Below are 19,456 nucleotides of genomic sequence, written 5' to 3' on the forward strand. Positions count from 1 at the left end.
CAGGTAGGGGAGCTCGAACTGCGACCAAGGAATGGCCAGAGCGTCGGTGCCCACTGCGAGAGGATCTCGAGCCCTGGATACAAACTGTGGGACTTTCCTGCTGAGGTGAGAGGCTAGCAGATCTACATCCGGGGTCCCCCAACGACGGCAAAGCTGAAGAAACACTTCCGGATGTAGGGACCACTCTCCTGCCGCGAGACCCTCGCGGCTGAGAAAATCGGCGGCCCAGTTGTCCACGCAGGGAATGTGTACCGCGGAGATTGTCGGTACCGAAATCTCTGCCCACTGAAGGATCTTGGACACTTCTGCCAGGGCTGAGGCACTCCGTGTTCCTCCTTGGCGGTTGACATATGCCACCGCTGTGGCATTGTCTGTCTGAATGCGGATAGGCAGGCCCCTGAGGAGCCTCTCCCAGTGGACGAGAGCCAGATAAATTGCTCGTATCTCTAGGACGTTGATCGGCAGGGCTGATTCCCGAGTCGACCAACGACCCTGAACAGTGTGATTGCGGAACACTGCCCCCCATCCGAGGAGGCTGGCATCCGTTGTTACAATCTGCCAGTGAATGGGAAGAAAAGACCGCCCCAAGAGGATGAGAGATGACGTCAACCACCAGTTGAGAGACCGCTTGATCCGGCATGAAAGACGAACAGGGTGATCCAGGGACAGAGCAGACCTGTTCCTCCTTGACAGAATGGCGTGTTGGAGAGGTCTGGCGTGAAATTGGGCAAAGGGAACTGCCTCTATCGCCGCCACCATCTTTCCCAGGACCCTCATGGTTGTTCGGAGGGACGGATATCGTGTGGTCTGCAGCGATCGTACATCCTGCTGCAGGGAGAGAATCTTCTCTCGTGGGAGAAAGACCCTTGACCGACGAGTGTCGAACAGTAGGCCCAGAAACACAAGGCGTTGAGAAGGAACCAGACAGGACTTTTTCCTGTTGACGATCCACCCGAAATTGGAAAGAGTGTCTAGGACGATCTTCAAACTTAGGCGCGCCTGGTGAAAAGAGGGAGCTTTTTTCAGAATATCGTCGAGGTACGGAAAAAGAACGAGACCTCTGATCCTCAACAAGGCCATCAACCCATCAGTGGGTTTCATCCTGGATCCATAGAGCTGAATAGAGGAGCGATGTTCCTTCACTCTGATGGGAATTGATGGTGACGTTTGTCCAACGTCCACGTTACCGAGTAAATCCCCCCAGGACTGCAGCCGGTAAAGACCCCAATATCCACAGGTGTCCCCTCTAATTGGGGGAAAGGGATAGAAAAGCCTCTTATCCCGAGGGGAAACCCTGTACATGGAGACATCGGCCTCAGATCTCTCCTGTCCTGTTCTTCCAGAAAAGCCTCAAACTTCTGTGTGTGACTCAGAGCTGAGATCTAACGGGAGAGAAGATTCCAGTGCGGGGAAGACGGGAAACCTTCATATAGACGGCCGGTGGGGATGGAGGCAGTGACCGACTCTGGCCAAATCTGTCTCTAGAGCCGCAGTAGAAGATGAAGATGTCGTCCTCATCATGAAGGAGTTATTTCTCATGTCGCGTGTAATGAATCTCTCCTGCAGTATTGCTAATGCCGATTCCAGTGTCGGTAATGAGACGAGAATTAGCGTTATGGAAGATGAGTCTATGAGGAACGTGTTCAGTTGCCGACTCCGAAGAGGAAACTGCTTGTTGTCTGTGGCCTAAATATATAGGTTTTATTAGTAGATGTCAGGGAAGAAAACTAAACACTGTAAGATAATAAATCTCCTCATATGTTTCCCTTATTATCTCCAGTAATTGTATTATTACACAGGATTCTTATGATGTTACATCGGATCATCTTCTTCTCATTCAGGTCTCTACAATATCGGATCCTCTCAGTGAAGATCTTCTACAGAAGAGAATTTTCCTGATTTACCCATCAAGGATGGATATGGACAGAGACAAGATGGCGGAGAGGATGTTACACCTCACCCTAGAGATCCTCTTCCGTCTCACTGGAGAGGTGAGAGATTCTGATGACGTCACATTACATCATTCTTATCTATGGGAATAACAGATGGACAGAACTGGAGAGGTGAGGACTCTGGAAATGTCTGTAGTGAGATTTATTAATGTGTCTCTCCATAACCAGGATTACACAGTGGTGAAGAAGACCTCTAGTGATCGCTGTCAGGACCCTGTGTCTGAGGGATGGGGAAGACCCCTGAGCCCAATCACGGGGCCTCCACCTCACCCCCTGATCCATGATGACATCAATGACCAGAAGATCCTAGAACTCCTCTACAACATGACTGAGCTGCTGACAGGAGAGGTGACACTGCTGGGAATGCTGGGACATTATACAGTAACACTATGAAGGGATCGGGGGATGACGGTATCATTGTATGTGTCAGGTTCCTATAAGGTGTCAGGATGTTGCCGTCTATTTCTCCATGGAGGAGTGGGAGTATTTGGAAGGACACAGAGATCTGTACAAGAACATCATAATGGAGGTTCCCCAGCCCCTCACATCTCCAGGTAATAGACAGGACTAAATACACACGGCCTATATTTATCTGTATGTAGAGAATGAATTCAGTCCCTGTATGTGTTTCCTCCAGATCTATCCAGTAAGAGGACAACACCAGAGAGATGTCCCCGTCCTCTTCTTCCACAGGACTGTAACCAAGAAGATCCCAGTGCTCCTCAGGATCATCAGGTAGATGGAGAGAAGGTGTCAGGAGATCTCCCCTATGATGTGTAGACGGCTGTGAAGGTCTTGTGCTCAGTCTTGTTTTATCCACCAGTATTATATGTTTTATACTTGTGTAATGAGAACGGTGGAGATGGCAGGATTAGAGCTGATCATAGATGGGACTTCTCCATCTGTCAGTGACTTACAATATTTGTTTCAGGGTGAAGATCTGACCCATATTAATACTACAGAGACATATGTGAGAGATGATGAGTGGTGTAAAGAGGAGATTCCCACATATGACTACCCAGGTGAGTAGGAACCACTGAATGCAGAGAAGTCACAGATTCCTCTCAGTCACCGGCTGTGGCTGCTTTATCGGTGGTGTAGTCCGGCCGTATTACCATGATCACCATTTTGCCTCTAGACCACAACATTCTCCTCCACCCAAAACTGTTCACATGACGTTGGGCAGTGAAAGCCCTTTTCTATAGAACTTACAACCAATTACATTGATTTTGATCCTAAGGAATTCAGATTCCTGCACAATCTCTCCTGATATGGGGAGCAATATTATTTTCTCTAATCTTCTGCGCAGGATCCATAGTAGATCCAATGGTCCACCATAAATGAGGGCAACTCTGGTTTACTGTTGTGTAATCTGTATTTGTAGTTTTCAGTTAATGAGATTCTCGTGCTCTGGGGCGGGGCTGTGGGTGGGCTGTGGGTGGGGCTTTATGTGGTGCACTGATTACATATTCCTCTGTATTGGCTTATGACAGGTCGCTGACCCCTCACTGACCTGCCCCCATTATTACATAATGCATATAATAGCATTGATATTATTGGTGATAATGCCTATAATATTGTGGCTATTGTGAGGCTTAGAAAAAAATTACATCCAGCACAATGTCACCGGTGATGGCGGCGCCTGCGCAGTAGCATCTATATCAACTATATCAATTTTTTTTCATTAGGAAGTTATAAGGGTTAAAAGTTGACCAGCGATTTCTCATTTTTACATCAAAATTTACAAAACCATTTTTTTAGGGAGCACCTAATATTTGAAGTGAGTTTGAGGGGTCAATATGACAGAAAATACCCAAAAGTGACACCATTGTAAAAACTGCACCCCTCAAGGAGCTCAAAACCACATTCAAGAAGTTTATTAACCCTTCAGGGGCTTCACAGGAATGAATGGAATGTGGAAGGAAAAAATAAATATTTACTTTTCTTTCACAAAATTTTCCTTTATACCTAATTTTTTTTACTTTCACAAGGGTAGCAGGAGAAAATGGACGATACATTTTGTTTTGCAATTTCTCCTGAGCGTTCCGATACCCCATATGTGGGGGAAATCTACTGTTTGGGCGCACGGCAGGGCTCGGAAGGGAAGGCGCGCCATTTGACTTTTTGAATGTAAAATATACTGTAATAATTAGCGGTTGCCATGTCGCGTTTGGAGAGCCCCTGATGTGCCTAAACAGTGAAAACCCCCAACAATTGTCACCATTTTGGAAACTAGATCCCTTAGGGAACTTATCCAGATGTGTATTGAGCACCTTGAACCCACAGGTGCTTCACAGAAGTTTATAACGTAGAGCCGTGGAAATAAAAAAATAACATTTTTCTCAAATCTTTTTAGCTCCATATTTTGCATTTTCATAAGGGGAACAGGAGAAATTGCTCCATACAATTTGTTGTGCAATTTCTGCTGAGCACGCCGATACCCCATATGTGGGAGAATACTACTGTTTGGGAGCATGGCAGAGCTTGGAAGGGAAGGAGCGTCATATTGGAGAGCAGATTTTGCTGGAATTGTTTGTGGGTGACATGTCACATTGTCAGAGCCCCTGAGGTGCCAGAACAGCATAAGCCCCAAAAGTGACTGCATTTTACCAAATACTTCCCTGAATGAATTCTTCTAGTGGTGCAGTGAGCATACTGACACCACTGCTGTTCCATAGAAAATTATACCATTGGGCAGTGAAGAAAAAATAATTACTGTATTTTTCAGACTATAAGACGCACCCGAAATTTTTAAAAGGAAAATAGGGGAAAAAATGTGCCAAATGGGGGTCCGACTTACAGTCCGAATTCATCTTATCGGAGGGGATCACCACAGGTGCAAGAGTGGTCACAGACATTGTTTGGTGGTCCAGGCTGGTGCGGTGGCCTCTGGAAAATCCCATCCCAAGCTGGTGTGGCAGTGGTGCTCTGTGCTGGGGCGGCAGCACTCTACCTGGGGCAGCGGCAGCGCTCTGTGCTGAGGTGGCGGCAACACTCCGTGCTGGGGCGGCGGCAGCGCTCTGTGCTTGGGGCGGCGGCAGCACTCTGCTGCGTGGGGGTGTCCACCGCCATTTTGTCAAAGCCAGAGGCCCCTGCAACTCTACTGCTGCGATGCGGTGGCCTCCTGGAAAACGGCAGCTGGGAGCGGCGCATGCTCAGATTGAGATAGCAGCAACGAGATCTCGGAACGAAATCTGAATCTGAGCATGCGTCGCCCACAGCGGCCATTTTTCCAGAGACCACTGAATCACAGTAATGGAACTGCGGGGGTCTCCGGGTTTTGACAAAATGCCGGCGGAGCCCTCCACGCAGCACAGAGCGCCGCCACCACAGCATTTGTAAGTATATTCTGACTATAAGACTCACCCCTATTTCCCACAAATATTTTTTGGGATTAAGTGGGTCTTATAGTGAGAAAAATATGGTACATTTTTACCACTAAGATGTTGTATAAGCCCCAGATTTTACATTGGAAAATAGGTAGATAGATAAATGGTCCATACACCCATAGATGAATTCCCAGAGGGGTGTCATTTCCCAAATGGGGTCACTTCAGGGGGGATTCTGCTGTTGTGGCACTTTGTAGAGACGCTAAGTGCCAGGGCAATACAATCCCCCCTGAAGTGACCCCATTTTGGAAATGACACCCCTCTGGGAATTCATCTATGGATATAGTGACCATTTTCACTACATGGATGATTTCCAGAAACTCGTAGTGGAAGTTTCAGAGCAAAAATTGCAAAAGTATCATTGTAGTGCCCAATATATTGTGCCCAGCTTGTGTCTCTGGAGACCTCCCCCACCTACCCCCAGAAATTAAGTCAGCTCTACTCAAATGTGTCTGTCACTAAATAAACCAAATGCTTGAATGTCAAAACAGTTCAAAAACGTGGTTCTGTGTGGAAGATTGTAAAGCCGTCATGGAGGCATAAGGCTGGCAGTGATGGGCATTGTGGGTAATAATAGCGGGTATCATGCCTCATTCCTCTCTTGGAACATACACGACATCTTCTCTGGGGGTTCTTTCTTGTTTCAGTTACTGGGATGAGTGCAATAAAATGTCGCTCAGTGAGTCTTCTGACATCTTCACATTCTAAAGGATTGGTGGGGACAAAATTTTCAAAAACAAGATTTTCAGTGACCTTTTCCTGATAATCAAGGAAAGTATCTGCATTTCCGGCTTTTTTGTATAACACAAAAGAATTATATGTGGCCACCTGAAACAAATACATGACTAACTTTTTATACCAGATCTATGATTTTCTTGATACCTGGTATGGCTGTAGAACCTGATCTGCAAGGTCCACACCCCATATATTTGTTGTAGTCACTGACAGACACAGGTTTTGGAGTAGTGGATCCCTGTTGGTCTGCAGTGGCCCTTGTGGCATCTGTGTGGATCGAGCTCAGGATAAAAATATCTTTATCCTTGTACTTTAGGACAAGCAGCTCTCCATTGTGTAAAGCCCCTGACTGCCCCTTTCAGAACTTTTTGCTGAGCAATGATTGTGGAAACCCCTGACGGTTTTTGCGAATGGTCCCACAAGCCCCTATGTTATGTTCAACCAGACTTTTAAATAGAGGTATGCTGGTGTAGTATTGAAAACAAATTCAAAACCTTCATAACTATAAAACGTGGTCAGGAACCAGTTCGAAAACAATCATAGTTCCCCCACCAAAAATAAGGACTAATAAAGTAATAGTGGAGTACTCCCAATTGCATACAAATAAAGAAAAAGATAGAGTAGCCATAAACCACAATAGAAATATAAGAAAAATGATAAATCTTTATTAACACATCTTAAAACAAAATCAGACATTTATAAACACATAATAGAGGTAGATATACAAGGAATAATCCCAGTGTAGCGCACGGTAGGCATCCCTATATATAAAGTGACAGCAGGCCAGAGCACCATATGTTACAAGTATGAAGCTTAGTCTAAGCACCTAAACGTATTGTGCAACTTATCCAGAGACAATGTCTCTATATACCTAAAAAAGGACCGGGTGCTGTATATAGCAAGATGCTAAAATTTATATAAACAATTGCTGGCTCAGAGGAATATATCGATCAATTCTGGGATCATACCAAATATCCATATTGCTCATGCCACTTACCCATAGGGGAATATGAATGCAGGGAGGATACCGCTCTCAACCCCGACGCGCGTTTCGCCTCGGCTTTCTCAAGGGGAAGTGCCTATCTATCCTCAAGCACCCATATATAAATGCAGCGTTCCAGGTGTAGCTAATCAATAACGGTGCATGCCCAGTGTAGCCGCATAGTAACCGCGCGATGGCCCGCCGCCATCAGTGAGCAGCGCGCGTGCGCGGTGAGAAAAACACCGCTAGACGTCATCAACACGCGCGCGGCCCACAATATGATGGCCGGAGCATCGCGACCAATGTCGGGCACACCGCGCATGCGCTCAGGATCAGCGCCATGTTCTCGGAGACACTGCAAGCGGCCATGATGGTGGGGTCTGAACAGGTCGTTAAGCTGCTCACAGGCAAAATACAAAAGGGAGGGAGGGGGACATCATAATAAGAAAAGAATCCATGATTGCTAGAAAAAGGAGTCCAAAGAGAATCCCCATTATGTAGTTGTAATAATATACAGCCAATCAAAGACATGAGCAGTGCATATAATATAAAACCATACAGAAAGGAAGACAATAATGCAAATATGCAAAAAAGGTAATATTAAGTATAAATCATAAGGAAATCCCGCCATCATAAAATACCATCTACTGGAGGAAAAAACGTTCTAAAAAAGGAACAAGCTATGCCCCAGATCATACATATAAATGGCACTTATGGTACATACAATTAAATATTATATAAGAATACAATAGATCTCATAATGTATAATATTACAAAGCATCATACAAACATCATTGATTAAATGATACAAAAATATGGAGGATTCTTCTTTAATGTCTGGACATAACAAGGTCAACATTATATAGAAAGTAACCACACCAACCCCCCCCAACCCACGAACCCCCACCTAGTAATGGCAGTATCTTCAGTGAAGCGTAGGAGATGGATATCATAGTCAGCCATGTTTCACAAAATAGCAGGCAGTATAGTTTCCCAGAGAAGGCGACTACTGGTCCAAATAGTTATGAAAAATATAGTGGAACCAACTCTTCCGCATTCAGACATGGATGCCAGAAATAGTACAGCTGTGAAATAAACTAGAAGAAACAGACACAAAATATTAAAACCAAATTAAAAGCACAACAAGAACAAAAATGGATAAATAGTCAGACCACAACGGTAAAAAAGATAGACTGAGTCATAGCCGGGATCGTTATTATCCCAGTGGAACTTAAAGAACCGTAATGCTTCAGAACCCAATTCAAGATCTATTGGGACCAATCCCTAATTAAGGAAAGGAACAAAGGTATTAGTTTCATTCAGGCCAGCAGGAGCTAAGGTATCTAATGTCACAATCCACCTGCACTCGTGTTGTGCAAGGATCTTTTTAACATTGCCACCACGAATACCACAATCAATCCTATCAATCCCACGGACTAATAAACCCTTGGGATTGGCACTATGAAACAATTTAAAGTGTTTCGGAAGTGTTTTTAGACAGGAAATATCCTCAATATCTCTAGATGCCATTATGTCCCTAACATGTTCACGCACCCGAACTGTAAACTCTCGTGACGTAAGTCCAATATAAATTTTATTACAAGGACAAGTGGCATAATACACCACATTTGGTGTGTTGCATGTAATATAACTCTTTATAGAGAAAGTCTTTTTTCCGTCAGATGTACTAAAAGATGTAGATTTACAAATATTCGGACATGCAACACATCTCCCACAAGGGAAACATCCTTGTATACGAGTAAGGCCACGGACTGTTGGTATTGTTGGTACATAATGGCTTTTAACTAGATGATCTTTTAAATTCCAGCTTCGTCTAGGAATGATTCTAGGTCGTGGTGGCAAATGTGCTGCTAAAGTGGTATCAGTATAAAAAGTATTTTAAAAAATGTGGAGTATTAGCTGATATCTTTATTATATGGGTCCACTGCATCCTGATAGTGCATTTGTTTGGAGGCCTGTACGGGTAAACCTTGTTGTTCTTTTGCTGTTCTCATTATTGGAGGATTTTCAAGTCCTCTTTTTGTACTGTGCTGTATTAGTATTTAGTGTTAGGTACCCGTAAGCGTGGAGATCTTTGACGTAGGTTACGGGCTCACGTATTTTGGCCAAAATATCAGCTAATACTCCACATTTTTTAAAATGTGTTTTTTGCACTTTTTATTCGGGGTGCAGTTGGGCCCATTTGGTCTTGTAAACTGCGGTGTCTGTTCACACGGCATGCATTTTGTTAGCGCTGGGCAGCCCGCCTGATCTAATAGAAGGGTGTTGGTACTAGGCTGGCCTGGATGCTGTGCATGGCCTTAGTGTGAACAGCGCCGCATACAAGTTGTTTTGTGCATCAACATACCAGGCAATCGCCCCCTCCATGTATTGGTAGGCTGGAGCAGTTGCTTGATTGGTATTTTTGCACCTGTGTTGCCATCTTTATTATATGGGTCCACTGCATCCTGATAGTGCATTTGTTTGGAGGCCTGTACGGGTAAACCTTGTTGTTCTTCTGCTGTTCTCATTGTGTGGTGACCCCTGAGTGTGTTAGTGCTGTGTTCTGGTTGCTTGATTCTCTGTGTACGACTCGGTCTGTTCTCTGGATATCGCTTTGGATTCTGCCTGGTACCTTCTACGTCTGTTTGGTTTTGATCTCTGCTTGGCCCTGACTGTCCGTTCTGTCTCATCCCTGGTACTGTACTGATATCTTGTGTATGACCTTTAGCTTTGTCTGACCTTCCGTCTGTTTATCCCTCAGGTACCTTGCTTGCCTGTATTGTGCTTGACCCCCGCTTTGCCTGACTCTGAGTTTTCTACCTCCTCTGATAGCAGGACGCTAAGCCCCGCCCCCTTGCAGTCACATGACCATAGGTCCTATGCCGGCTTGCTAAACTTCTACATTAAGGTCCTGTGCATCTTTATTTTCCAGCTGTTCTTGTCCCCAGGGGTCCCTACGGTGCGGGTGAGTCCCTGCTTAGCGGAGGCTGTACGCCGGCGCTGTCAGGTCCCTGACATTATAACTGACCATTAAGTTTTTGAGGGGTTTTTTATGCAGAGAGTTATGGCTCCCATATGACAAGATGAAAAGTCTGAGTCAGATGTTTCAGGGTTTATCTCTGGAGCAGCAAGCTCTGGCTCGTTCTCAGCAGCAGGTTTCTGAGACAGTGCGGGTTGCTTTAGCTGCTGGGTCTCTGGGGGCTGGAGCGAGTGATGTTGCTTTGGTGTCCCCAGAACCGCCTGTTAAACTGCCTGACTTTTTTTCTGGAAACAAAAAGGAGTTCAGGGTCTTCATGGAGGGGTGCAAACTTTTTTTTAGTTTGAGACCACGTTCCTCTGGGGACGAAAGTCAGAAGGTTGGGGTCGTTATGTCTCTGTTAAGAGGGTCCCCACAAGCTTGGGCTTTCTCCCTTTCTCCCACTGCCCCTGAGAGAGTGTCTGTGAATGCATTTTTTGAGGCCCTCGGGCACATTTATGATGAGCCTGACCGAGTGCGATTGGCAGAGGACATGGTGATGAGTGTCTGTCAGGGGAAACACTCAGCTGAGTGGTTTTGTACTGAATTCCGCCGCTGGGCCGCAGAGGTCTCTTGGAACGACGCCACACTCCGAGGACTCTTTCGCAGAGGCTTGTCCGAGGGGCTGCAGGATGCCTTGGCATTACATCCCCCACCTAACTCTCTCGAGGACGCCATGACCCAGGCCGTCCGGATGGACCGCAGGCTGCGGGCCAGAGGGGTGATGCAGGTGGAGACTCCATTGTTCCCCAGTGAAAAAGAGACTGCCCCTGAGCTCATGGATGTAGGCGCCCTTTCCCTGAAGGATACGGAGAGGAAACGCCAGAAGGACAAGCAGTTATGCTTTTACTGCAGTAAAACGGGACATTGGAAAAGGGAGTGTCCTGATTGCCCGTCTTCAACCCGGTCAGCAGGAAACGACTAGGTCTGGGTAGTCAACGGGGAGACTACTCAGACCCTCAGGTACCCTTTTCCTCGTTTTCTAAAGTGTTACTGCCTCTGGAACTGTTTGTGGACGGTAGTTCTTTTTCCTCTACAGCCTTCGTGGACTGCGGGTCATCGATTAATCTCATTGACTCCCAATTGGTCACACACTGCAAGATAGGGACAGTTAGGCTCAAGGTTCCGATCAAGGTGATGGCCATTGACTCCTCTCCCCTCACTAAGGAGGGCATTCTCTTTATGTCTGACTTGTTTTCGCTCAGAGTGGGCGCTACTCATGTGGAAAACCTAAGTTGTTTTGTGCTGGACAATCTACCTGCAGGGTTGGTGTTGGGCATGCCCTGGTTACAACACCATAACCCAGTTATTAACTGGAAAACGGGGGAGATTGTTCAATGGGGGTTTAATGATTTTAAGTTATGTGATAAATCCGCACTGCTGGTTGAACCTGTTAAATCTGTGTCTGTATCATCTGTCGAGCTGAAAGGTATTCCGGAATGCCTGAAGGACTTCGAAGATGTATTCTCCGAAAGCGAGGCCGAGACGTTACCGCCACATAGACCCTTTGACTGCGCTATTGAGCTGTGTTGTGATTGTGAGTTCATTTTCCCCTTCGTCACTGAGGTCTGGTGAACTCCCTATTCTGGTAAAGGAAGGTAATGAGCTTGATTATCAGGCACCTGAGTCTAATGAGGATGACTGGCTGAGTGGAGTCACTGACTGGATATAAGGCTTTAGGCCTATTTATTTCTCCGGCTGTGATCGAGGGGTCTAGGGCATCGTAGGAGCCCCCCACGGCTACTGTTAGTTGTTGTGATAGGATCAGGGGTCTGCAATCCGATAGCTGCCAACCTCTCTGGTTTTCTGGACTTAGCTAGCAGTTCTGTTTTTGCCTCCTACGGTGACTCAATCATAACAGAGCTGGTCCCAGGGGCTAAATTACCTAAAGCCCGTCTGTTTAATTTGTTCGGTCCTGAGCGCTTGGCTATGAAGGAGTACATTGCTGAAAGTCTGCGCAAAGGACACATACGTCCTTCAGTCTCACCTGTGGTGGCAGGTTTCTTTTTTGTAAAGAAAAAAGATGGCGGGTTACGTCCCTGTCTCGACTTCCGGGAGCTTAATCAGATTACTGTATGGAATACGCACCCCCTTCCGTTGATTCCCGATTTATGTAACCAACTATCGGCGGAAAAGTGGTTTTCTAAACTGGATCTTCGGGAGCCATATAATTTGATAAGGGTTCGAGAGGGGGATGAATGGAAAACCGCGTTCCTCATGACCGAGGGACTATTTGAAAATTTAGTCATGCCGTTTGGTCTTACCAACGCCCCCGCCATGTTTCAGAATTTCATCAACGTAGTACTTTCAGATCTCATTGGTCGTTTTACCGTTATCTACTTAGATGATATTTAGATATACTCCTCCGACAAGCATTCTCATTTGGAACATGTACGATCTGTTCTCCAAAGACTGAGAGAAAATCATCTGTATGCCAAATTGGAGAAATGTGTATTCTGTGTGCAAGAATTGTCTTTTTTGGGATTAATTGTATCCGGTGAGGGTTTTCGCATGGACCCCAAGAAGGTGCAGGCCATTGCGGATTGGGTGCTACCCCAAGATCTTAAGGGTCTTCAGTGCTTCTTGGGGTTTGCCAGTTATTACCACAAATTTATCCGGGGGTTTTCGCAAGTGGTCAAACCTCTCACGGATCTAACATGCAAAGGTGCGGATGTGAGAAATTGGTCCTCACTCGCAAAAGAGGCCTTTGCGACGCTGAAAAAATGTTTTATGTCTGCTCCTGTCTTTGTACAGCCAGATCCTTCCAAGCCATTTGTGGTGGAGGTAGACGCCTCCGAGGTGGGGGTGGGAGCGGTGTTGTCCCAAGGGCCTGCCACTCTAACCAAACTCAGGCCATGTGCCTTCTTTTCCAGGAAGTTCTCTGCTGCTGAAAGAAATTATGATGTAGGCAATAGAGAGCTTCTTGCGGTTAAGTTGGCGTTTGAGGAATGGAGGCACTTTTTGGAGGGGGCCAGTCACCCGGTTACTGTGATCATTGATAACAAAAATTTGTCTTACATCGAGTCTGCTAAAAGATTAACGCCAAGACAGGCCCGTTGGTCACTTTTTTTTTCTCGTTTCCAGTTTACTATTACATTCCGTCCAGGGTTAAAGAATGTCAAGGCTGACGCCTTATCTCATAGTTTTCACCCTGTGTCTGTCCCTGAGCCATCGTCCTCCATTCTGCACCCTGGGGTGGTGTTAGCAGGGATCTCGTCTGAATTGGAATGGGGAATTGAGGGGGCCCAGTCGCTGGCTCCTGCGGCCAAGCCAGGGGGCAAGTTGTTTGTCCTAGAGCAACTTCGCCTTAAACTCTTACAAGAGTTCCACGAATCCAAGTTGTGTGCTCACTCTGGTATATCAGCCACACGACTGGTGGTGGCTAGGGTCTTCTGGTGGCCTACTCTGGGTTCTGATATAAAGGTTGTGGGGTCTGCGCTAGTTCTAAAAGCTCCCATAGCCGGCCGGCGGGGGAGCTGATGCCCTTGGAAGCTCCCGAAAGACCGTGGACCCATCTGTCCATGGATTTTATTACCAATCTTCCCTCTTCATGGGGTAATACGGTGGTATGGGTAGTGGTGGACAGATTTTCAAAGCATGCTCATTTTGTACCCCTGTCCACATTACCTTCTGCTGAGATCTTATCCAGATTGTTTGTGCAGCATGTGGTCCGCTTGCATGGGGTCCCCCTGAATGTGGTGCCTGATCGTGGTGTGCAGTTTGTGGCTAAGTTTTGGCATGTTTTCTGCAAAAAAATAGGGATATCTCTGTCCTTATCGTCTGCATACCATCCTGAGAGTAATGGTCAGACGGAACGCACTAATCAGTCTCTGGAACAGATCCTCAGATGTCTGACTTCTGCTAGACAGAATGACTGGTGTGATATACTGCCGTTGGCTGAATTTGCCTTCAAAAGTCGGGTGAGTCAATCCACTGGTATGTCCCATTTCTTGATCAACTATGGGTTCAGTCCTCATTTTGGTGAGTTTTCTCATCTGGATTCGGGGTGCCCCGGGGCTGAGGACTCAGTTCAGCGGTTAAAAGATACATGGGCAGAAGTCCAGCAGCGTATATCTAGGTCTCAAGGCAGGTATAAGTTTTTCGCGGACAGGAAACGAACACCTGGTCCCATGGTTCAGGTGGGAGAGAAAGTTTGGTTCTCCACGCGAAACATCAAGTTAAAGATTCCGTCAGCCAAGTTGGGCCCCAAATTCATTGGCCTGTACAAGATTGTGGAAAAAATCAACCCAGTAGCGTACAGGCTGTGCCTTCCACCCTCTTTCAAGATCCCTAACGTCTTCCATAGATCTCTACTGAAGCCATTTGAAGCAGTCCGGGGAGAATCCGAGTCCGCTGCTCCTCCGGTTTCGGTTGAGGGACATGTGGAATATGAGATTGGTCACATCATAGATTCTAGGTTGGTACGGCGGTCAGTACAGTACCTAGTTCATTGGAAGGGGTATGGGCCGGAGGACAGGTCCTGGGTGCCGGCCCGGTTGATGCATGCGGATCGTCTGGTTCGGGCTTTCCATGCTAGGTACCTAGGCAAGCCTGGGGGTCCAGAGGCCCCCCGTTGAGAGGGGGTTACTGTCATGATACCAGTGCTGGGTGACCGGCACTTCTGGGGTTAATGTTCTGATCGCAGTGCAGACTCTCACCTGCACACCTGGGACCTATTGTGGTTGCCTCTCATTGGTTCGGGGGAGGCTTCTTATAGCCTCAGGAAGCTCCCATCCCCCGTCAGTTATACTTTCGCCCTTGGCATTGTGTGGTGACCCCTGAGTGTGTTAGTGCTGTGTTCTGGTTGCTTGATTCTCTGTGTACGACTCGGTCTGTTCTCTGGATATCGCTTTGGATTCTGCCTGGTACCTTCTACGTCTGTTTGGTTTTGATCTATGCTTGGCCCTGACTGTCCGTTCTGTCTCATCCCTGGTACTGTACTGATATCTTGTGTATGACCTTTGGCTTTGTCTGACCTTCCGTCTGTTTATCCCTCCTGTACCTCGCTTGCCTGTATTGTGCTTGACCCCCGCTTTGCCTGACTCTGAGTTTTCTACCTCCTCTGAAAGCAGGACGCTAAGCCCCGCCCCCTTGCAGTCACATGACCGTTCACATGACCATAGGTCCTATGCCGGCTTGCTAAACTTCTACATTCAGGTCCTGTGCATTTTTATTTTCCGGCTGTTCTTGTCCCCAGGGGTCCCTACGGTGCGGGTGAGTCCCTGCTTAGTGGAGGCTGTACGCCGGCGCTGTCAGGACCCTGACAGTCCCCAGATAAGTAGGGCATCCTGGTGGGTTCAGTTTGCTGTCTTTCCCCTCATAATTGTGAAAAGCTGATGTGTATCCGGTTGAACTCTCACACATTTTATAGAACTTTATGCCGAATCTTGCCCTCTTAGAAGGAATAAATTGCTTAAGATGCAGTCTTCCTTTGAATTTTATAATGGACTCATCAATGGAAATAACATAGGGGTGTCTTGAACAGGGCGGTTGGACCAATAGGACTGAATGCTCGTTTTTTAACAAGCCCCATATTGAATGTAAGTCCTAAAAATGTTTTACTTTCTAGGACATTAGTTGGTGTCCATAAATTTGACCTAGCATAGGATCGTGGATTCTGGCTGATGAATTGGGATGCATATAAATTTGTAGGACAATATGCTCTAGCAAGCTATCTGTCATAAACAAATTAAAAAAATTAATTGGTGCAAAATTTTAATTAAATTAAGAGAAAGCGGAGGGTAATGATGCTGTTGGCTTCCTAGATCCCTGAGATCTTATCGGATGAATCTTCTCTCCCTTCTGTGCTGCTGAATGTCTCATGGTCCCTACAAGACCAGGTCCAGTCTTTCTGGCCAAACTTCCCTTTTATGAGCGACAACAGTAAATGTGCAGTGAGGCCAAGTGTGAATTTCTGTCCAATAACAGCAGAGTTTCCCTTTATCCTGACTTTTCAATTTGTATTAAAACCAACTAACTTCCAGGAGGATTGTGATAATCTCCAGGACAAACATTCCACCTGTGCCCTGATAGATCTCTAAGCTGTGCGTGGCTGAGGGCTGTAATATACATTTATTCTCGCCTGCAGGAGATGTGTTGGCTCCAGCCCTGGTGTCATGGAGTCACTCCACATCATAAATTACATTGTTTTTGGTCCTAAGGAATTCAGATTACTGCACAATCTCTCCTGAAATGGGGAGCAATATTATTTTCTCTAATCTTCTGCTCAGGATCCATAGTAGCTCCAATGGTCCACCATAAATGAGGGCAACTCTGGTTTACTGTTGTGTAATCTGTATTTGTAGTTTTCAGTTAATGAGATTCTCGTGTTCTGGGGCGGGGCTGTGGGCGGGGCTGTGGGCGGAGCTTTATGTGGTGCTCTGATTACATATTCATCTGTATCGGCTTATGACAGGTTGCTGATCCCTCACTGACCTGCCCCCATTATTACATAATGCATATAATAGCATTGATATTATTGCTGATAATGCCTATAATATTGTGGCTATTGTGAGGCTTAGAAAAAAATTACATCCAGTAAAATGTCACCGGTGATGGTGGCGCCTGCGCAGTAGCCTCTATATCAACTATATCAAATTTTTTTTGTTAGGAAGTTATAAGGGTTAAAAGTTAAACAGCGATTTCTCACTTTTACAGCAAAATTTACAAAACCATTTTTTTAGGGACGACCTCACATTTGAAGTGAGTTTGGGGGGTCAATATCACAGAAAATACCCAAAAGTGACACCATTCTAAAAACTGCACCCCTCAAGGTGCTCAAAACCACATTCAAGAAGTTTATTAACCCTTCAGGTGCTTCACAGGAATGAATGGAATGTGGAAGGAAAAAATAAACATTTACTTTTCTTTCACAAAAATTTTCCTTTACACCTAATTTTTTTTTTACTTTCACAAGAGTAACAGGAGAAAATGGACGATACATTTTGTTTTGCAAATTCTCATTTTTTTTTAGTGTAAAATATGCTGGAATAATTAGCGGTTGCCATGTCGCATTTGCAGAGCCCCTGATGTGTCTAGACAGTGGAAACTCCCAACAAGTGACCCTATTTTGGAAACTAGACCCCTTAGGGAACTTATCCAGATGTGTATTGAGCACCTTGAACCCACAGGTGCTTTACAGAAGTTCATAATGTAGAGCCGTGGAAATAAAAAGGCTAAACCACTGTTTGGGCGCATGGCAGAGCTTGAAAGGGAAGGAGCGCCATATTGGAGAGCAGATTTTGCTGGAATTATTTGTGGGTGACATGTCACATTGTCAGAGACAATGACGTGTCTAAACAGTGAAGCGACCCCATTTTGGAAACTAAACCCCCCAAGGAACTTATCTAGATGTGTGATGGGCACTTTGAACCCCCAAGTGCTTCACAGAAGTTAGTTACATACAGTTGTGAAAATAAAAAATCATATTTTTTCAACAAAAAATGAACTTTTCGACCTCAAATGTTTTTTCCAAAGGGTAACAGGAGAAATTGCACCCAAAAAGTTATTTTGCAATTTGTCCTGAGTATTCTGACACCTCATATGTGGGGGTAATCCACTGTTTTGGCGCATGGCAGAGCTCGGAAGGGAAAGAGCGCCATATTGGAGAGCAGATTTTGCTGGAATTGTTTGTGGGTGACATGTCACATTGTCAGAGCCCCTGAGGTGCCAGAACAGCATAAGCCCCAAAAGTGACTGCATTTTACCAAATACTTCCCTGAATGAATTCTTCTAGTGGTGCAGTGAGCATACTGACACCACAGCTGTTCCATAGAAAATTATACCATTGGGCAGTGAAGAAAAAATTACTGTAGTTTTCGGACCATAAGATGCACCCCAAATTTTCAAAACGAAAATAGGGGGAAAAATGTGCAAAATGGGGGTCCGTCTTACAGTCTGAATTCAGCTTACCGGGGGGATCAGCACAGGTGCAAGAGTGATCACAGAGGTTGTTCGGTGGTCCATGCTGGTGCAGTAGCCTCCGGAAAATCCCATCCCAGGCTGGTGCGGCAGCGGTGCTCTGTGCTGGGGTGGCGGCAGCGCTCTATGCTGGTGCAGCAGCGCTCTACCTGGGATGGTGGCAGCGCTCTGTGCTGGGGCGGCGGCGCCATTTTGTCAAAGCCGGAGGCCTCTGCAGCTCCATTGCTGCGATGTGGTGGCTTCTGGAAAAATGGCAACTGGGGGCGGTGCATGCTCAGATTCAGATCTCGGCAACGAGATCTTGGGGCGAGATCTGAATCTGAGCATGAGCCACCCACAGCGGCCATTTTTCTGGAGACCACCACATCGCAGCAATGGAGCTGCAGGGGCCTCTGGGCTTTGACAAAATGCTGGCGGAGCCCTCCACGCAGCACAGAGCGCCACTGCATCATTTGTAAGTATATTCCTACTATAAGACACACCCCCATTTCCCCAAAAAAATATTTGGGAAAAAGTGCGTCTGATATTCCGAATAATATGGTACATTTATACGACGAAAATGTTTTTTAACCCCAGATATTACATTGGAAAATAGGTAGATAGGTAAATGGTCACTACACCCATAGATGAATTCCCAGAGGGGTGTCATTTCCAAAATGGGATCACTTCAGGGGGGATTCTGCTGTTATGGCACTTTGGAGAGCCGCTAAGTAACAGAACAACAGAATCCCCCCTGAAGTGACCCCATTTTGGAAATGACACCCCTCTGGGAATTCATCTGTGTATATTGTGACCATTTTCACTACATGCATGATTTCCAGAAACTTGTAGTAGAAGTTTTATAGCAAAAATTGCAGAAATGTCATTGTAGTGCCCAATATATTGTGCCCAGCTTGTGTCTCTGGAGACCTCCCCCCACCTACCCCCCGGAAATTGTTAAGTCAGCTCTACTCAAATTTGTCTGTCACTAAATAATCCAAATGCTTGAATGTCAAAACAGTTCAAAAACGTGGTTCTGTGTGGAAGATTGTAAAGCCGTCATGGAGGCATAAGGCTGGCAATGATGGGCATTGTGGGTAATAATAGCGGGGATCATGCCTCATTCCTCTCTAGGAACATACACGACATCTTCTCTGGGGGTTCTTTCTTGTCTCAGTTACTGGGATGAGTGCAATAAAATGTCGCTCAGTGAGTCTTCTGACATCTTCAGATTCTAAAGGATTGGTGGGGACAAAATTTTCAAAAACAAGATTTTCAGTGACCTTTTCCTGATAATCAAGGAAAGTATCTGCATTTCCGGCTTTTTTGTATAACACAAAAGAATTATATGTGGCCACCTGAAACAAATACATGAGTAACTTTTTATACCAGATCTATGATTTTCTTGATACCTGGTATGGCTGTAGAACCTGATCTGCAAGGTCCACACCCCATATATTTGTTGTAGTCACTGACAGAC

The 19,456-nt window shown here is 45.9% G+C and overlaps 1 protein-coding gene across 1 annotated transcript; it reads left to right on the plus strand.

Annotated features, from left to right (window-relative positions):
• The first annotated feature begins 638 nt into the window (after positions 1-638).
• Positions 639-2,345, plus strand: LOC141101549 (oocyte zinc finger protein XlCOF29-like). The gene is made up of 3 exons (XM_073590671.1): positions 639-710; positions 1,842-1,991; positions 2,121-2,345. The coding sequence occupies exons 1-3, from the start codon at positions 639-641 to the stop codon at positions 2,343-2,345; spliced, it is 447 nt and encodes a 148-aa protein (XP_073446772.1).
• Positions 2,346-19,456: the final 17,111 nt, after the last annotated feature.

The sequence above is a fragment of the Dendrobates tinctorius genome, unplaced genomic scaffold (genome assembly GCF_039654945.1).
Source record: "Dendrobates tinctorius isolate UK_male_01 unplaced genomic scaffold, ASM3965494v1 ptg000119l, whole genome shotgun sequence".
NCBI lineage: Eukaryota > Metazoa > Chordata > Amphibia > Anura > Dendrobatidae > Dendrobates > Dendrobates tinctorius.

Coding starts and splice junctions, on each gene's coding strand:
- LOC141101549 (XM_073590671.1), top strand. CDS start 639: ATGAAAGACGAACAGGGTGATCCAGGGACAGAGCAGACCTGTTCCTCC. Junction 711..1,841: donor CAGAATGGCGTGTTGGAGAG/GTCTGGCGTGAA, acceptor CTTCTCATTCAG/GTCTCTACAATATCGGATCC. Junction 1,992..2,120: donor TCTTCCGTCTCACTGGAGAG/GTGAGAGATTCT, acceptor CTCCATAACCAG/GATTACACAGTGGTGAAGAA.